The 17,044-nt window shown below is 41.1% G+C and overlaps 1 protein-coding gene across 1 annotated transcript; it reads left to right on the top strand.

Moving 5' to 3' along the window:
• Positions 1–4,941: 4,941 nt before the first annotated feature.
• Positions 4,942–12,390, top strand: Dorip1 (dopamine receptor interacting protein 1). The gene is made up of 5 exons (XM_076550576.1): positions 4,942–5,080; positions 8,385–8,909; positions 10,301–10,390; positions 11,509–11,643; positions 12,189–12,390. Exons 2-5 carry the CDS (start codon positions 8,386–8,388, stop codon positions 12,370–12,372), a joined length of 933 nt encoding a protein of 310 aa, XP_076406691.1. The 5' UTR covers positions 4,942–5,080; position 8,385; the 3' UTR covers positions 12,373–12,390.
• Positions 12,391–17,044: the final 4,654 nt, after the last annotated feature.

Here is a 17,044-nt window from a genome sequence, read left to right as displayed (position 1 = left end):
ATGGTTTTCAACCCAGAATACACCACCAAACTTCCTTTTCCATGGTTCTTATAATGGGTAAGGCAGAGACTAGAAAAAGGCTAAAGTAACTGGTATGAGACTGGTTAGTTCTCTGGGCTACCATGGGGAAAGCCAATGGAGGACCCACACGCTCTATATGTGTTCTCCTGGCCCAAGCGGGAAGACAACCGTGTGCTGTGTATGAGCTGCCTACCCAGCTAGGGGAGGCTGACTTGGGCTGTGTTGGCTGCCATTCTTGACTGTCTGCTGGCTGAGAGCCGTGGCTGGTGTTGCCACTGTCAACCTGGTCAGTCAGTGTCTTGCTGTCAATGAGACCATGTTTCCCATGTTCTCACACTTACCTGACCAGGTAGGAACTTTACTATGGCACAGAGTTAACCCTATCCCAACCACCAACACGTCACTCCAGTTTGGGTTCTCTCTTATTTAGCTTCTTGTCTGTGAAGTGCTCTGGGGTGACACCCCCCCTCCACTAGGTGGAAACGGCTTGTTAGAAGCTATTCTTACAATATAGCCTGCTCCGATTACCTACACCAGAAGCAAGAGTAGATGAGAGGCCATCAATAGTGTCTTATATTGGTTCTTCCTGGACTCTGGGAGGCGGAGAGGAAACAGATGGGTAGGCAGCCCGCTGACACTGGCCCAGAGCCCTGTCTCTCTCCTCTTGTCTATCTTGGTTTTCTCATACCCAGCTACAAGCCCTCTTCCTCATCTGCTTCAGTACTCCAGATTTTGTTAACTTAACCTTTAATCTCCCCTTATCCCTAAAGTCCATCCTTACCATAGCATATGTGAGTTGCTTGGAGTTTTAACCAAAGGTCCTTTTCCCTCACTTTACTGACTACTGAGAGCTAGCTCCTGTGTGGCTACTGTCCCCTAGATTCTGACCTGTCTGCTTTTTAACATGTAACAACTCATATAATTGCCACAACCACCCATGGAAAAAGTCTAAAAGTACCAAATATTGGTGAGTATGTGGAGCCAGTGGAACCTACATGGTGGGAATGTAAAATCATTCATCTACTTTGGAAGATAATGTAGCAATTTCTTAAAAAGTTAAACATGCATCTACCATATGATCCAGTCCTTACACTTTAGTTATTCACACAATAGCAAAGGAAATGTATGTACATATATATTTTCTTACATGAAAATTTTCATAGTTGTGGTGATATTGTGTTCCCCAATATATTGTGCACCTTAATAAACTTATCTGGGGTCAGAGAACAGAACAGCCAGTAGATAGACATAGAGGTCAGAAAATGGTGGCACACACACCTTTAATCCTATCACTTAGGAGGCAGAGATCCATCCAGATCTCTGTGAGTTCAAAGCCACACTAGAAACTGCCAGGCATGGTGGCACATGACTTTAATCCCAGGAAGTGATGGCAGGAAACAAAAAGGTATATAAGGCATAAAAACCAGGAACTAGAGCCTGGTTAAGATTTTAGGCTTTTAGCAGCAGTTCAGCTGAGATCCATTTGGGAAAGGACTCAGAGGCTTCCAGTCTGAGGAAACAGGATCAACTAAGGAATTGGCAAGGTGAGGTGGCTGTGGCTTGTTCTGTTTCTCTGATCTTCCAGTGTTCACCCAAATACCTGGCTCCAGGTTTGATTTTATTAATAAGACCTGCTAACAATTTGTGCTACACATGTGCTCTCTTGAAAACAGGTTGAAAATAGACATGCTCTAATTGTCCATTAACTGGTGACTAGAAAAGAAACTGCAGTTCATCCATGCAGTGAAATATATTTAGCAACAAAAAAGGAACTACTATGCAGACCACAGATGAATATCCAAACGATTATACTGCATGAGAGAAGGCAAACAGAAAAAGAGTACCTACTGGGACTGTACTTACGTGCCATTAAGAAGATGGAGATGGATTCACACTAACAAAAATAGAACTTATTTTTGTTGCTTAGGTGTGAGGCAGGAAGGAAGAAACTATAAAGGGGCACCAGGATACCTGAGGGTGATGCACATGTTAATTTGTGGCTTCACACATATGTCAAAACATGCCAAAGTATGCACTTTAAATATGTTCCATATGTCAATTACACCTCAATAATGCTGTTTTTTAAAAATCCTAAATTTGGTCATCAGATTCCTGAGTGGAAAGAGAGACAGAAATCTGTTTAAGGTCTTCAAAGGCATTTGGGGATGATGTTAAGTATGCAAGGAATCCATACCTGCCTCCCCCCAGCTGGCCTTCCCACACTTTAATGATACATCTTGCTGCTCTTCTCCACACACCATCTCTGTCGGTTTTTAAGAAAAGAATGAACTACTCTTTATATCTTGGAGAGATTGTGAATTAAATATATGGCCAACATTTACAAATATTTTAAAGGGGTGTTCTTCCAGCGAGATAATATCACATGAACTTTTTCAACACAATAATTTGTCTAATCTCTCATGGTATCAGTAATTCTCATCTGTAAGATGCAATAAGAAACTACAAAAGCCAGAAATTAAGAACTGGCTTTGTAAGGATTACTAGTTGTTATTCTTTGGACAAAACTCTCTTTTTCTCCCTCTGCTTAGAGAAACATTTGTTTCTTCTCTCCCTCATCTGCACTCAAGCTTTTTTCCTAGTCTGCATGCCTCCATCTAGAGTGATTTATGAGGAAGATCCTCGCAGTCTTGCATAAGCATTATATCGTTATACTCAGCCTGTGAAAACTCCCATGTAATGGACCGGCATTCAGCTCTTCAAATCTGCCATCCTGTATTCTAGACTCTGGACCCCTTTACAGCCTTTATTCGAAGACTGAATTGCATACTCTTGACATCATCTCCAGTTCTACTTGAGAGTGGAGGTAGTTTTTCTGAAGGATACTTTCCAGGTACAGGGACACAGGGCTTTAACTCTTGGAGGATTGAAAAGATACTAACGAAATTTCGTAGTTGGTAAATCCACAAACTCTAGAATTAAACATCTCTAATTTGAGCTTCTGTCTCTGTCACTTCCTGTGTGGAAACTTATCTCTAATTTTTGAGCACTAAAATGGGACTTAAGTGCAGCTAGAATTTTCCTGCCTTGCCCACAGTCAGGACAAATCTTTGTCACCTGCCAGTCCCACAGTCGCTCAGACCCAACTAAGTAAACACAGAGACTTATATTGCTTACAAACTGTATGGCCGTGGCAGGCTTCTTGCTAACTGTTCTTGTATCTTAAATTAATCCATTTCCATAAATCTATACCTTGCCACGTGGCTCGTGGCTTACCGGCATCTTCACATTCTGCTTGTTTTGGTGGTGGCTGGTAGTGACTCCTTCTGCCTTCCTGTTCTTTCTTTTCTCCTCTCTGTTAGTCCTGCCTATACTTCCTGCCTAACCACTGGCCAATCAGTGTTTTATTTATTGACCAATCAGAGTAATTTGACATACAGACCATCCCACAGCACTTAAGCTTTTTTGTGTATTTGTTTGTTTGTTTGTTTGTTTTTTGAGACAGGGTTTCTCTGTGTAGCTTTGCATCTTTCCTGGAACTCACTCTGTATCCCAGGCTGGCCTCGAACTCACAGAGATCCGCTGCCTCTGCCTCCTGGATTAAAGGCGTGCACATAGCCTTAAGCTATTTTTTTAAATAGTATTCTCTTCCGTTGTAAAATACAGCATTGTGTCCAGGCGGTGGCGCTGCATGCCTTTAAACCCACACTCGGGAGGCAGAGACAAGTGGACCTCTGTAAGTTTGAGGCCACCCTAGTCTACAGAGTGAGTTCCAGGACAGCCAGAACTACACAAAGAAGCCCTGTCCGGGGCAGTGGGGGTGAAGGGTGGAGGGTGGTTCAAGGGGCTCACAGAGTCTGGACCAACAGCCAGGGAGCCTTCATGGAACCCCCTATGCCCTCTACATATGTGTGACAGTTGTGTAGCTTGGTCTATTCGTGGGACTCCCAGCAGCGGGAGCAGGGGCTGTCCCTAACACTTTGGCAGACTTTGGGGAAACCTATTCCTCACACTGGGTTGCTTTGTCCAGGCTTAACATAAGGGGAGGAGCTCAATCCTACCTCAACTTGATATGCCATGCTTTGTTGATACCCATAAGAGGCCTACCCCTTTCTGAACAGAAACAGAGGAGTGGATGGGAGGAGAGGGGGGAGCGGGATGGGAGGAGAGGAGGGAGGGGAAACTGCAGTCGGGATGTAAATTAACGAATAAATATAATTAATGTTTAAAAAAAAAACCCTGTCTCCAAAACAAAACAGAAACAGCATTGTGGCTAATCTTAAACAGTATTTAAGATACCAATTCAACTTTTTTTCATATATATATATTCAAATCAATATCTCACAGAGTCATAATGTATTGAGGAAAGAAAAAAAAAAAACACAGAGGCTTTCGCTGTGTGTGTTAGGGATTCCAAAGGCCTAAAACCAAAACTAGTCCAAAAAATATGGTACTGGAGTCAAAACGGCCAAGCAAGCCGCTCCAGCCCAGACAGCAGCAGCTCCTCCTCCTCCGGGCAAAAACCCAGCCCCTTTCCCGCTGCCCCACCCACCCTGTCACTCGGGGCCCCGCCCCTCCCCGCGAGGACCCGCCCTCCTACACCTGACCCCGGCTCCGATTGGGCAAATCTGAAGGCTGTACACACACACTCACACACACACACACACTATCACACACAGACACACACACACACGCACCCCGACACGCGCACGCAGGGCGGGGCCTTCGCGCCTGCGCAGCAGCGCGGCCGGCGGCTGGCCTGGCCTGGCCTGGCCCGGCCGTAGTGCGTGGGGCTGGGGGGGGAGGGGGCGGCCCGCGGAATCCTGCTCCGTAACAAGCGACGCGCGCCGCGCCCCCGCGGTCCTCCGGGCTGCGTGGGCCGCTCGGGTGGGGCTGGGCGCTGCGGCTGCGGTGGCTGCCGCCGCGGCGGGCGGGCGCGATGGAGGCCGTGCCGGAGCCCCGCACGCTGGCCGGGGGCGGCCGAGGCAGCCGGAGGGGCTGGTAGATGCGGCGGCCGCGGCGGCGGCGGCCCGGGCTCTCCATGAGCGAGCGGCGGCGGCGACGGGTGCGGCGGCACCGGCGGTCTTCGGTCCCGCGGGAGGTAGGCGCGGAGAGGCCAGGCCTGGCTGCGGCTCGGGCGGCGGCGGCGGCGGCGGGAGGGTGGGCGTGGCCGCGCGGGCGTGGACTCCCCACCCCCCACCCCCCACCCCCCTGGGATGATGGCGAGTCCCGCGACCCTGGGTTGTGCGGGGTTCGGTTCCCGCGACAGGTGGTCGAGCCCTCCGGGGAACACCCTGTGACCCCCCCGGGCATGACCGCGCGGGTGGAGAAATTGAGGTTAGGGAGTTTCCCAGGCTGGGTCCCACGGAAGGAGCTGGGATGGAGGCAGGTAAGAGCCGGCGAGTGCATCCTCCAGGGACGGCGGCGTGCTGGAAACTCGGGGCTATTTCAGTAAAGCTCTTTGCAGCCATCGCTCCCCCGGCCCCACCTCCTTTTTTTTCAAGTTTTACTGCAATTTACATCTGCACAACTGACCGATGTATTGCTGGGATTTTAAGTGTACTCAAGATCTTCCGGTGTTGCCTTTAAAGTTAGGTTTGTGCTCTGTGTATCCATGCTGTCTAAGCGTTGCAGATTATAGTCATTGCTTTTCATAGCTGTGGTTATTCTTCATTTGACCACATCCACAAGATAATTGGAACAGAAACACTAGGATTTAGTCTTCCTTTCCAGTATAGTATTTAGGAATCCGAACTCAAGCTCCTAAACCTTGCTACAAATTTCTTTAAGATTCAAGAGATAAAATGAAGAGCATGAAAAGTTTTTCTCATTTTAAAATGCTTGAAAGTCTTAGGATTAAAAAAAAAAAAACTAAATGAAACTAACTGGTCAATTTGTATTAAGAAATATGTTTTTCTCCTTGGCTTCAGATTTGCCACACTCGGCTGATTCGGTAATTGATGAGAGCCAGCGTGTTAACAGACTAAATATAAACACCCGTATTTCAAACTAAATATAGTACCAAGTAATTTAGAATGCAATATCTTGCCTCAAGTGGAAAGCAGTGTACATGTTTAATGTACAACAGAATTTGCTAGTACCACAGAATGGTTTTGAACTTAATTTTGGACATAAAACTCAGGTTTATCATTGTGTTTGTGTTGTTTAAGAGGATGTAATATTTGATAAGAAAAGGTGGTCAAAATAAGACACTGGCTCACACCTTTAATCTCAGCACTCTGGAGACACAGGCAGGTGGATCTCTGAGTTCCAGGCCAGCCTGGTCTACAGAGTGAGTTCCAGGACAGCCTGGTCTACAGAGTGAGTTCCAGGACAGCCAGAGCTGCACAGAGAGACCGGGTTCCGCTATTTCTTTCCCTGTTTCTATTGCTCAGATACACCCCCTTTTCCTAAAAATAAACTTTTCTGTAAAAGTAGCATATTAGAAAGCAATATTGTAATTTATAGTTATTTTTCCAAGTAAAGTGAAGCAACTTTTACGAAACAATTTCAGCAAGAACCGTTTGTTTTTTTTTATTATTATTATTGTTTTATGTAACATACATAGAACACAACACCTTTATTGAAGTAGTGTCTGTGACTTTACAGTGTCTGGCTGTCCTCAAGGAAAGGGGAGGGACACTCCAGTTTATTCCCAGAACATGCAGAGGGGAGAATCAGGGTATTATGCCCTGAGAGTCGCATCGCATGGCCTCCGTAGTTAAAATGAAGACTGGCACAAATCTAGGATGCACATAAATATCCCGCAGTGAATAGAAATAATAGCTGTGCTACTGTTTGAAGGGCTGTGCTCACTTCTCTTGTGTCTTCCAAAGTCAAATGCCAGATTAGCCTTCATGGAGAGCAACAGGTCTTTAGGTGGTTGTTTTATAGCCTAGGTACCCTCTGCAGTACAATTAATGTAAAGACCAAGAGATGGCTCTTTTGTGCTTGAAAATATCTGAAGGTGTCATTTCAGTGGATTATTAAGTGGAACTGCCTGGATTAACAAGGAACTGAAGTACAACTTGTACCTGGGAAGGTAGAAAGCTGCTTACATTAAGAATAAAACCAATTAAATTCAATATGTATCTTGTAATTTAACAAATCTCTATGACATTTTCATAAGTTTAAATCTTTTAGTAGTTTTATTTTCATTTAGAATTTATTGCAAGGTTTTCTTATATCACAGATAGAAACTAATATAATTAATACAAAGGCCCATCAGATGGTCATTCTACACATTAAAAAGAGAGATTTGGCTTGTTTTTTTTTTTTTTCAAGATTGACCTAATTTTATGTGTTAAAGTGTTTTGTGTGTGTGTGTGTGTGTGTGTGTGTGTGTGTGTGTGTGTACAGTATACATGCTTTGGACTGCCTGGAACTGGAGTAAAGGCAGTTGTAAGCCCTCCATGTGGGTGCTGAGAACCCGAACCCAGGTCCTCTGCAAGAGCAGCCAGTGCTCCTAACCACCAAGCCACCTCTCCAGCCTCCCCCAACCCCTTTTTTGTTTGTTTGTTTGTTTTTAGAGACAGGGTTTCTCTGTGTAGTTTTGGTGCCTTTCCTGAAACTCACTCTGTAGACCAGGATGGCCTGGAACTCACAGAGATCCGCCTGCCTCTGCCTCTCAAGTGCTGGGATTAAAGGTGTGGCCACCACTGGCTTCAAAGCTCTTTTCTTAAAAAAAAAAAAAAAAAATTAAAAAGAGATATTTGTTATTTGTATGTGTGCATGCACACTCGAGAAAAGCCATGCATAGCACAGCATGTGTGGAGGTCAGAGGGCAACTTTGTGAAGTTAATTCTCTCCTTCCACCCTTCTGTGGATTCCTGGGATTAAACTCAGGTTTTCAGGCTTGAATGGTACCATCTTGCTGTCGTAGGTTTTGACTTCTTCAACGGTCTTTACAGAGACCAAGACCATGCATGTTGCCTGAGACGCCTGAGCCATGCAAATCATTAAATTAGCCGGGCGGTGGTGGTGCACACTTTTAATCCCAGCACTTGGGAGACAGAGCCAGGTGAGTTCGAGGCCAGCCTGGTCTACAGAGCGAAATCAAAGTTCCTGGAATTAAGTGGCTGGAGAGATGGCTCAGTGGTTAGGAGCACTGGCTGCTTTTACAGAGGACCTGGGTTCAATTCCCAGCACCCACATAGTGGCTCATAACTGTCTGAAAGTCCAGTTCCAAGAGATGTGGCACCCTCACACAGACATGCATGCAGGCAAAACAACAATGCACATGAAATAAAAATAAACTTTTAAAAAAAAATCATTAAATTATTGTTGTTGTTATTTTCATATTGGGAGGCCACCTAACAATCTAATTGGACTCTGTAAGTAGATTTATTCTCATTTAAATATATCTCCTTCCATTAGATGTTTTATTTTGCACTTTTGAAATGCAGGATGAAGACACTGTTTGAAGAGATCAAAGCATCAATTAAAAATAACTATAACCAAGATCGATCATTTTGGAGGCCTGTTCTTCCTTGGGGAGGAGTTTTTACTATCAAAGCTGGCCGCAAAGCAGTATCCTGTACACCCCTCTATGTTGAAATCAGACTGAAAAATACCTGCACCATAGATGGATTCTTGATGTTACTGTATGTCATTCTTAATGAAAATGAAAATTTCCCCAGGGAACTCTCTCTCCACTTTGGCAGGGAGTTTGTAGACTGTTTTCTTTATTTAATGGACACCTACAGTTTTACAACTGTGAAGCTGCTTTGGATTTGGGACAAGATGGAAAAACAGCAATACAAATCTGAAGTTCATAAAGCTTCATTAGTAATCGATTTGTTTGGGAACGAGCATGACAATTTTACAAGAAATCTTGAAAATCTCATGTCTACCATTCAAGAGAGTTACTGTTCTAACTGGCGCTGCCCGACCCGAGTGCAGGAAGATCAGCAGCGCACAATTAGTATAAAGTAAGTCGATCTCAACTCTGTCCTGTCACATTATTTGTTAATGAGCTTTGCTTAATTACATGTGTCTGTCTGCAAAACCACCCGAAAGCTCCTTAGTAGCAAAGAAAGAAATGGTCCAATATGCAAAGGGAATCGTTCCTGGTCCAAGTTTACTAAGTTCTCTGCCAAAGATTGAACCTCTTAAATGCTAAATTTTTAATGTTTGGGGGTGTGTTTCATCTTTTGAATGGTCCTCTGTCAGGAAGACTAGTTCTACATAAACAAGAGAACTAAAAATACCCTTTTGTGGAAAGGCCAAGAATATTTATAGACAGAAACTCCAAATTCGGCTTCTCGTCTCTGGAGAGGATGTGACTGAGGAGACTGCTGGGGGCAGCTGAGTGGTGTTTGGCTTTCAGAGAGAACACAGACCTCCAAGATGCTGGGGAAGGCCGAGCTGGGAAGACCTGGTGGAGTGATGGCAGACATTGAAGTCTCAGGGGGCCGGTAGGGAAAAGGACTGGTGCCACAAGCGAATCCAGACATTTCCAGGGGTGAATTTGGCCATAGTCAGGAACAATAGCTTAATAGATTGGAAATGTATCTTGTATATATTCCACATGTCATCTATTTTCCTGTATTGCTGGTAAGATGGGGTTGATTTGAAACCCACCAGGGGAAGTTTTTTCTGCCATAATGAACTGAAGTGCTTTGTAAATTCAGTTTTTTTAAATAGCATCTTGTCAATCTGTGAATAGTTATATAACTGTAATTCTGTGTTAATACTGTTTTGTATTTTTCTCACTTAAAATGCCTTTCATTATACTGTAGAACTTTTTTAAGCTTATGTTTTATAATCTTGTATTTAAAGCAGACTCTGAAGTTTGCAGAGCAAGCATTTCTAACAGATGAGGCAACGAAAACAAGTCACAATTGTTAGTGGGTTTACTTTGCTAATCAGCTGCTGTCTGCACTCTGTATCCAACTTTCTACTCATCAGAACTCAACTGTTAAGGCACATTTTTTTAAAGTGAAAGTAGCAACAACTGTATGCATCAGGATCAGTTTACAGGAAACTTTATCCATGCAATATTTATAGAGTTCAGCTGCTTCTATAGTATCTGCCTAAAACACAAGGCTGATCATGTATGCTTTTGTATGTATGTAATGCCAACATGCATAGAGTTGAATCAAATGGATCACTGAAGCTAGCCTGGGCTACGGAGTGAATTTTAGGCCAGTCTGGGCTAAAGAGATCCTGTCTTAAAACAGCCAAAAACCCAAAGATATCAGAGGTTGTATGTTTCATATCATTTGTTATGCTCATAATGCTTTAGCCTCTAAAATTTATCATTCTAATAATGTCCTAAACTGTTAAATCCCTTCTTACTTGGATTTTGCTATTATTGTAGTCCTCCCCAAGAAATTCCACATGGAAACTTGATACGACTGGCTGTGGATGAGTTATTCTGTTCCAAGATTGAACTTTGTGAAGAGCGTGGGTGAGTACATGATAGACATTTGAAAATATTTCTATTGCATTATAAAGAAATGTAGACTAGTAAGCTCTCTGAAGTTAATACACTTTTAAAACAACAATGCATAAATATTTATGTAGCCTAACAGTTTTTCAGTATTCCTAGTCTAGTTTAGTATGTCATCATATGTTATGTTTTGTTACCAGATATAAATATACAATATGGTACTATTGCTCATTGACGAATACAAAGCAAACACCTTTTCTTTCTTTCCTCATTGCTGAGTAGGTACAATAAAACCTTGGTTAACCGGAACCCGGCTAATCAGGACCCTCAATTAAATGGACTTTTTCCTGCATTCCTCATTTAGGAAAAAGGTAAATGAAAACCAAGAAATTTAATACAGTTTTAAAAAAGTCAAAAGGGCATAAATATTTATCCAAATCATTTAGCAGTTTCTATGTCTACATTATTTTATACATTAGAAGTTAATATTTTGAAGAATGGTCTTACAAAACAATTAAAAAATCATAAAAATAAGAAACATAAAGATGCATACATTAATTATTTTTAAGACCAAAACAAAAAAAAGGAACCTACATACTTTAGCAACAAGTACTGAAGCAAATGATTTTCTGGTTAACTTAATGTAGTTAATAATGTTTGTCAACCAGAAGACTGTGCCCTGAGCATTCCGGTTAATCGAGATTTTACTGTAAAGTTGTGTTTTGATCTGTATGCTTAATACTTACTAATACTAAAAAGAAGAGAATTTGCTTCATGTTAATAGAAGATCCTAAACCTAAAAAGGAGGCATTTTCTCCCTCAGTCATTGAAACCACCTTGAAGAGAAAACTGAATGTATAAGTAAAAGCTATTACAAGGGTTCAACAGGTTCATACTTTTATAACTCTTAATATAAACAGTCGACTTTTCTAGAAGTTCTTAAAGCATCACTTCTAGTATAGAGGATAGACCCTATATAGACCTCTGGGACTAGGAAAATAAGGTAATAAAACAGTCATACCATTACCCATTATAATAGAGTAACTGTGCTTACTAGAAAATTAAATACAGTTCAGAAGTATTGAAAAGCCATTTGTCCCATGTATGATAACGATCATGCCCAATTTTCATTTTAGGTGTGGTGGCTTAAGAGAATTTTCCCAACGAGTTTTCTGCCATGGGGCACCCCCTTTTGTTGTGTTGAATATGCAGCATTGGAAACCTGAAGATCTGGCATATGTACCCTATTACTTGGATTTATCTGATCACAAGTAGGTAGTTTTTGTTGTTTGTTTGTTTATGAAACTGTGATTTTGACTAGCCATTAAGAAGATACTGTTAGCTGAACGTGGTGGTATATGCCTTTACCCCAGTAGTCTGAACTCAAAGACAGGAGGAGCCTGGTGAGTTTGAGGCTAACCTGTCGTAAGCAGGGAGTTCTGGACCAGACAGAGCTACACAGTGAGACCCTGGTTCAGGGAAAAAAAATTAAGATGATATGTTAAAATAAATCAAGGCTTTCTAGATTTCTGGATTCTGACTGTGATCAGAGTCCACTATGAGGAAGCCAGTTACTAGCAACATGCATAATGAGCAGAGACTTGATTATAGAACAGGACTGTTTTCAAACCTAGTCCTGCCTTCTACAAGATCTGTAACGTTTACTGGTTGCCTTACTGATGAAGCAGAAATGGTAGTATATATCTGTAAAAGCAAATAAAATTTTTTAAAAATAACTTAAGAACTGTTTACCATAAAAAGTGAAATCTGATCTTTTATGTATTTCATATATAAATTATATATTTATAATTTGCAGGTATTTACTGGAAGGTGCCACTTTATTTAACAAAGAGGAACATCATTATTCTGCAGCTTTCCAGATAGATGGACATTGGATGCACTATGATGGACTCAGAAATGTGAATTTAATTTTGTTAAATAAACCCCCAGAGTTTCTCCTCTTGTCATCATTGGTTTATATTCGAGCAGCAGAGAAATAAATATAGACTGATGCTGAATTCAATTGTTCTCCCGCTTGCCCGTGCCCCCTAGAAGAAGGGCTCTTGTTCTGTATATACTTGGTATCCAAGGAAACGGTTCAACTATACTAGTTTCAGAGATGTATTTGTCAGTGTTTTGCCCCAGGTAAATGTTTTATATGGAAGATCTATGCAAAAATGCATTTTTAAGTATTTTCTGGGTTATTTTTATACAAGCATATGTTATATTCAAATAAAATATATCTTATGGCCTTTGTAATTTTTATTTATATATACCTCAACAGTTTTTACATTTCTATCCTTAAATCCAAGAAAATACTTTGTCGTTTTAATTCTAAATTTTTCTTTTTAGATATATGAGTAAATCCTAGGGTAAAAGTCAGTATTTTGGTTATCTGACTGTATTTCTTTGCCTTACCTCCAAAGTGCACTATTGGATTTAGTAGGATTTGAATGTACGGCTTATGGATAGCTTATTTTACCCATTGCTTAGTTTATTTTACCCTTTGCTAATTTCTTTGTGGTAATTAAAAAATATATTGGAAAATTTTTTTGTAGATTAAACCATTTCATTGTAGTAGTAAGTTACTATAACTATTTGCTGAAATATACACCCTCCAGTGCATTTCCAGCCTCTGACTTCAGTTAATGTAAACATTACAAACACATTATATAACAATCCTAAATATCTTACCATTAAATGGAACGAAAATTCTCTACTAAGTTATTTTGCAGACAAGGCAACTGTCAAAAATACTAGGCAGCTGGATATTTATTAGTGTTAGACTAACAATAGAAATGTGTTTATATATTTAAGAAGAAAGTGGGGTACCTAGTAATATTTATTCTAATTCAGATTTTTTAAAAATTGTAACATGTGGCTCCCTTGAAACTGCTCACTGACATCAGGAGGCCTGGGTTTGTAATGCCATGGAGGCGAAGTCAGCATTTGATGGTTAACAGAATACGTGTTTTGTTATAAATAACCTAAAGTCACTCATCTTTTTGCAATTTAAAAGGAGAATCTTTTCAAGGGAGAATACTTGATGAACTATCATTAATTTTAGTGTTTACATTACAATAAAATAACATCATTTTGTATTTGGGTTTGAGATTGAGTGCAGTATATCTGAAGACTTTACATGAATGCAGAGTTCACTGCCAAATACCAAACTGCTAAGGTTTCATTATAAATCTTACATTGCTATGGTGCCGTGTTGAGAAAATTTGCTGTAAGGATGGGTAAATGTGGGTGAAATCTTGCTAACACTGTCTCACTTGGAGTAAATATTATGAAAATTATTTTTAATACAAGAATAAGAATGGCATTTAAAACAAAATCACCCAGGGTTTATTTAAATAGTTCCCCAAGTATGGTAATGGGATTTGATTGACAGCAAGCTTTTCTACTAACAATGTATTGCATGAATCAAACTATACAACATACAGATACTAGCAACTACATACATAAATGGTACAGTTACATTATTAATGACTTAAGTTGTTCTTAATGCAGATTCTTCAGGGAATTGCACTTTATTAGGATATTAGTTTATTGTTCAATGACTTACCTACCTCACAGGGTTGTTGTGAGGGTTAAGATGTTAAAATTTTTATTACCTTGAACATGCTAATAAAACATATTTCTACCTCTTTTGTGTATAGACAGTCTCCCAGATTCTCTTATGAATGTTTTTTAGAATTTTTTTTTTTTCTGGTTTTTCAAGACAGGGTTTCTCTGTGTAGCTTTGCGCCTTTCCTGGAACTCACTTGGTAGTCCAGGCTGGCCTCAAACTCACAGAGATCCGCCTGCCTCTGCCTCCCGAGTGCTGGGATTAAAGGCATTCACCACCACCGCCCGGCTGGTTTTTTAGAATTTTAAAAAATTATCTACGTATTATTATATCATGAAAGAAAATTAGTAGTAGCTTATATCACTAATGTTTGGTGAGATTTAAATATGACTTCTGGGCCCTGAGTGGTTAGGTTGAAAAACAGGTCACTGGCTTTTAGAAAAGAAATTACCCACAACTGGCAAACAGTTGATAGAGTCAAATGAAATCAACCAGAGTATCTATAGAATGTGATGGTAGCAAAGGAGGATTTTCTTTCGAAATCAAACACCCTTTGTGAAATCAGTCTGAAAAGGGGGGGGGGGTCAGAAAAAAAAAGACAGTATTTCTTTAATCAAAATGCCACAAACTACCACCTAAAGTGGAAGAAGTAATTTTATTGGTTTGACTACACTTGGGATTGGGTTAGGGTGAGTGGTGTCACCTTCCAACTTGTGCCAATCTTAGATTTACTCTTTTTTTTTGTTGGGGGGCGCAGTTTCAAGACAGGGTTTCTCTGTGTGGCTTTGGAGCCTGTCCTGGATCTTGCTCTGTAGACCAGGCTGACCTCAAACACAGAGATCTGCCTGCCTCTGCCTCCTGAGTGCTGGGATTAAAGGTGTGCACCACCACCACCCAGCCTAGATTTACTTCTTAAAAAATGATTTTTATGCATGAGTGTTTCTATATAGTATGTGTACATATGTGTGTGTTAGCTTGTGTGTGGTAAGAAAATTGTGTGTGTGTACACATGATCATTTGTGTGCAGCATGGAAAAGGTTGTGTATACGCATGTGTGTGTTTGTACATGTGTGTTTGTATATGTGCATATGTTAGCTTGTGTGCAGTACAGAAAAGGTAGAAACTTGCTTGTACACCTGGCTGCAGCTTTATTATTTGACTTGGAATTTTTGTCTCATTTTAAATAATGTATAAAGCAGTGAATATAAAATATATAAAGAGGAAAAAGATAATTTCCCTGCTTAGTGATAATTATTCTATGTGGTAAAAGCCTTTCTAAAAGACTACATGGTAAGCTGTGTAGAACTGAAGAGAACACAGCAAGGGAGCTAGGGCCTTGTAGTAATCTGCTAGAAGCTGGCACGGTGCTCTCAGTTATCCAGGCTGAGAGAACTCTAAGAGGATAGTGAACACTAGAATGTAGTGGAAGCTAGGCATGCAGGTCAGTGGCAGATCATAGTCTTGGCATGTAAATGGCCCCTGGTGGCTCTCAACCAGAACTGCCTATGAGAATGTCAGGTGACTGTCAGCTGTGTTCATTTAAAAAAAAATTACTGAGGGGTGTGTGTGTGTGTGTGTGTGTGTGTGTGTGTGTGTGTGTGCGTGCGCTTGTGTGTGCAAGCTTCATCTCTTAAAGCTGGAGTTATAAGTGGTTATGACCCACTGGATGTGGGTGCTGGAAACCAAATTTAGGCCCTCTGCAAGAACAGTAAGCACTCTTAACCACTGAGCCATCTCTCTGGCCCCTCAACTGCATTCTTGGTGAGAGCAACTCACAGTTGAAGGTGGAGCTCACGTAATGTAGCCTGAATTATTTAAATTATACATGAAATAAAACATTTTTATTTGAAGGGGAGCACATATTAAAATATTGATACTGAGACGTCTTGGTTAAGTGACTGCTCCCTAAAATCCTGCTTTTTCAATTAAAAGGTATGCACAGAGAATTTTCACATGACTCAAAAACCATTGTAAAATCTGTCAGCCTCATCAGGTGCAAGTCATGAAGGAAGATGTAAAAGTGCTATGGAATAATCCTTCTGTACATTGCGACAATGTGTTGCTCTCATTGTTAATAAAAAGCTGATTGTCCAGTAGCTGGTCAGGAGGAGACTAAGCAGGAGAGCCAGACTAGGAGGGCACTAGGAAGAAGAAGGGCAGAGTCTGAGGAGTTGCCAGCAGATGCAAAGGAAGCAGAAGATGAGCATGCTGTACTGAGAAAAGGTACTACCATGTGGCAGAGGGTATAAGAAATATGGTTTAGTTTAGTTGTCAGAGCTAGTTAGTAACAAGTCTAAGCTATTGGCTGAGCATTTATAATTAATATTGAGTCTCCGTGTTGGTTATTTGGGAATTGGCAGGCAGGAAAGAAAAGTTTGCCTATGTAAAAGAGCAATATAAACCATATCCTGCAATCCTTTGTGAAAATGAAATGAGATAGCTCAGATTCACTGCTCCACTTGCTCACTCAGAAGAGAGAAGTATGTGCTGCTCTAGCCAAATGTCACCATATTTCTTGGGTTGTTTTGTAAAACCGGTAGATGGGTCTCTCATCTGGGGGCAGTTATGAGTCAAGGTGATGCTTATGTAAAAGATATTATAATAGATGTATTACAGGAGTCTAAAATAATGAGATGCCAAGAAAATTTTCTGGGGCCAAACTGGAATGAAAGGCCAGGAACAAAACCATATACTGTGATGAGACTTCTACATCAGTCCAGGTGAGCTTTGATACCCAGGCTTTTTATTAGTTTTTAATGGAGATGGATCTTCCGTGTTCCTATCACCCAGCTTCAACTATTAACCACATTTTGTTAATGTCCAGTCCAAAGGAAACTCCAATTCTCCAAAGTTCAAAAAGCAATGCCCATGTCCTGAAATGACAGTCTTGGCTTTATTCAAGCTGGACTATAGAAGGATTTCTGGCAGTTAGATAAAAGCTGGCTTCCTCTGCTTCACCCCCCAGCTACTCAGTGTGTTATAACCCATTATTCTCTGCTATTCCCTCTCTTGCTATGCTTGGTATTTTATCTCTTGCTATTCCTGCTATTCTCTCCTCTCTGCTTCCCTCACCTGGCTATGTCTAGTCTGTTTTTTTG

Source organism: Peromyscus maniculatus, chromosome 14 (genome assembly GCF_049852395.1).
Source record: "Peromyscus maniculatus bairdii isolate BWxNUB_F1_BW_parent chromosome 14, HU_Pman_BW_mat_3.1, whole genome shotgun sequence".
NCBI lineage: Eukaryota > Metazoa > Chordata > Mammalia > Rodentia > Cricetidae > Peromyscus > Peromyscus maniculatus.
Note: the sequence above shows the minus strand (reverse complement) of the source record. Positions and strands in the feature narration are given on the sequence as shown.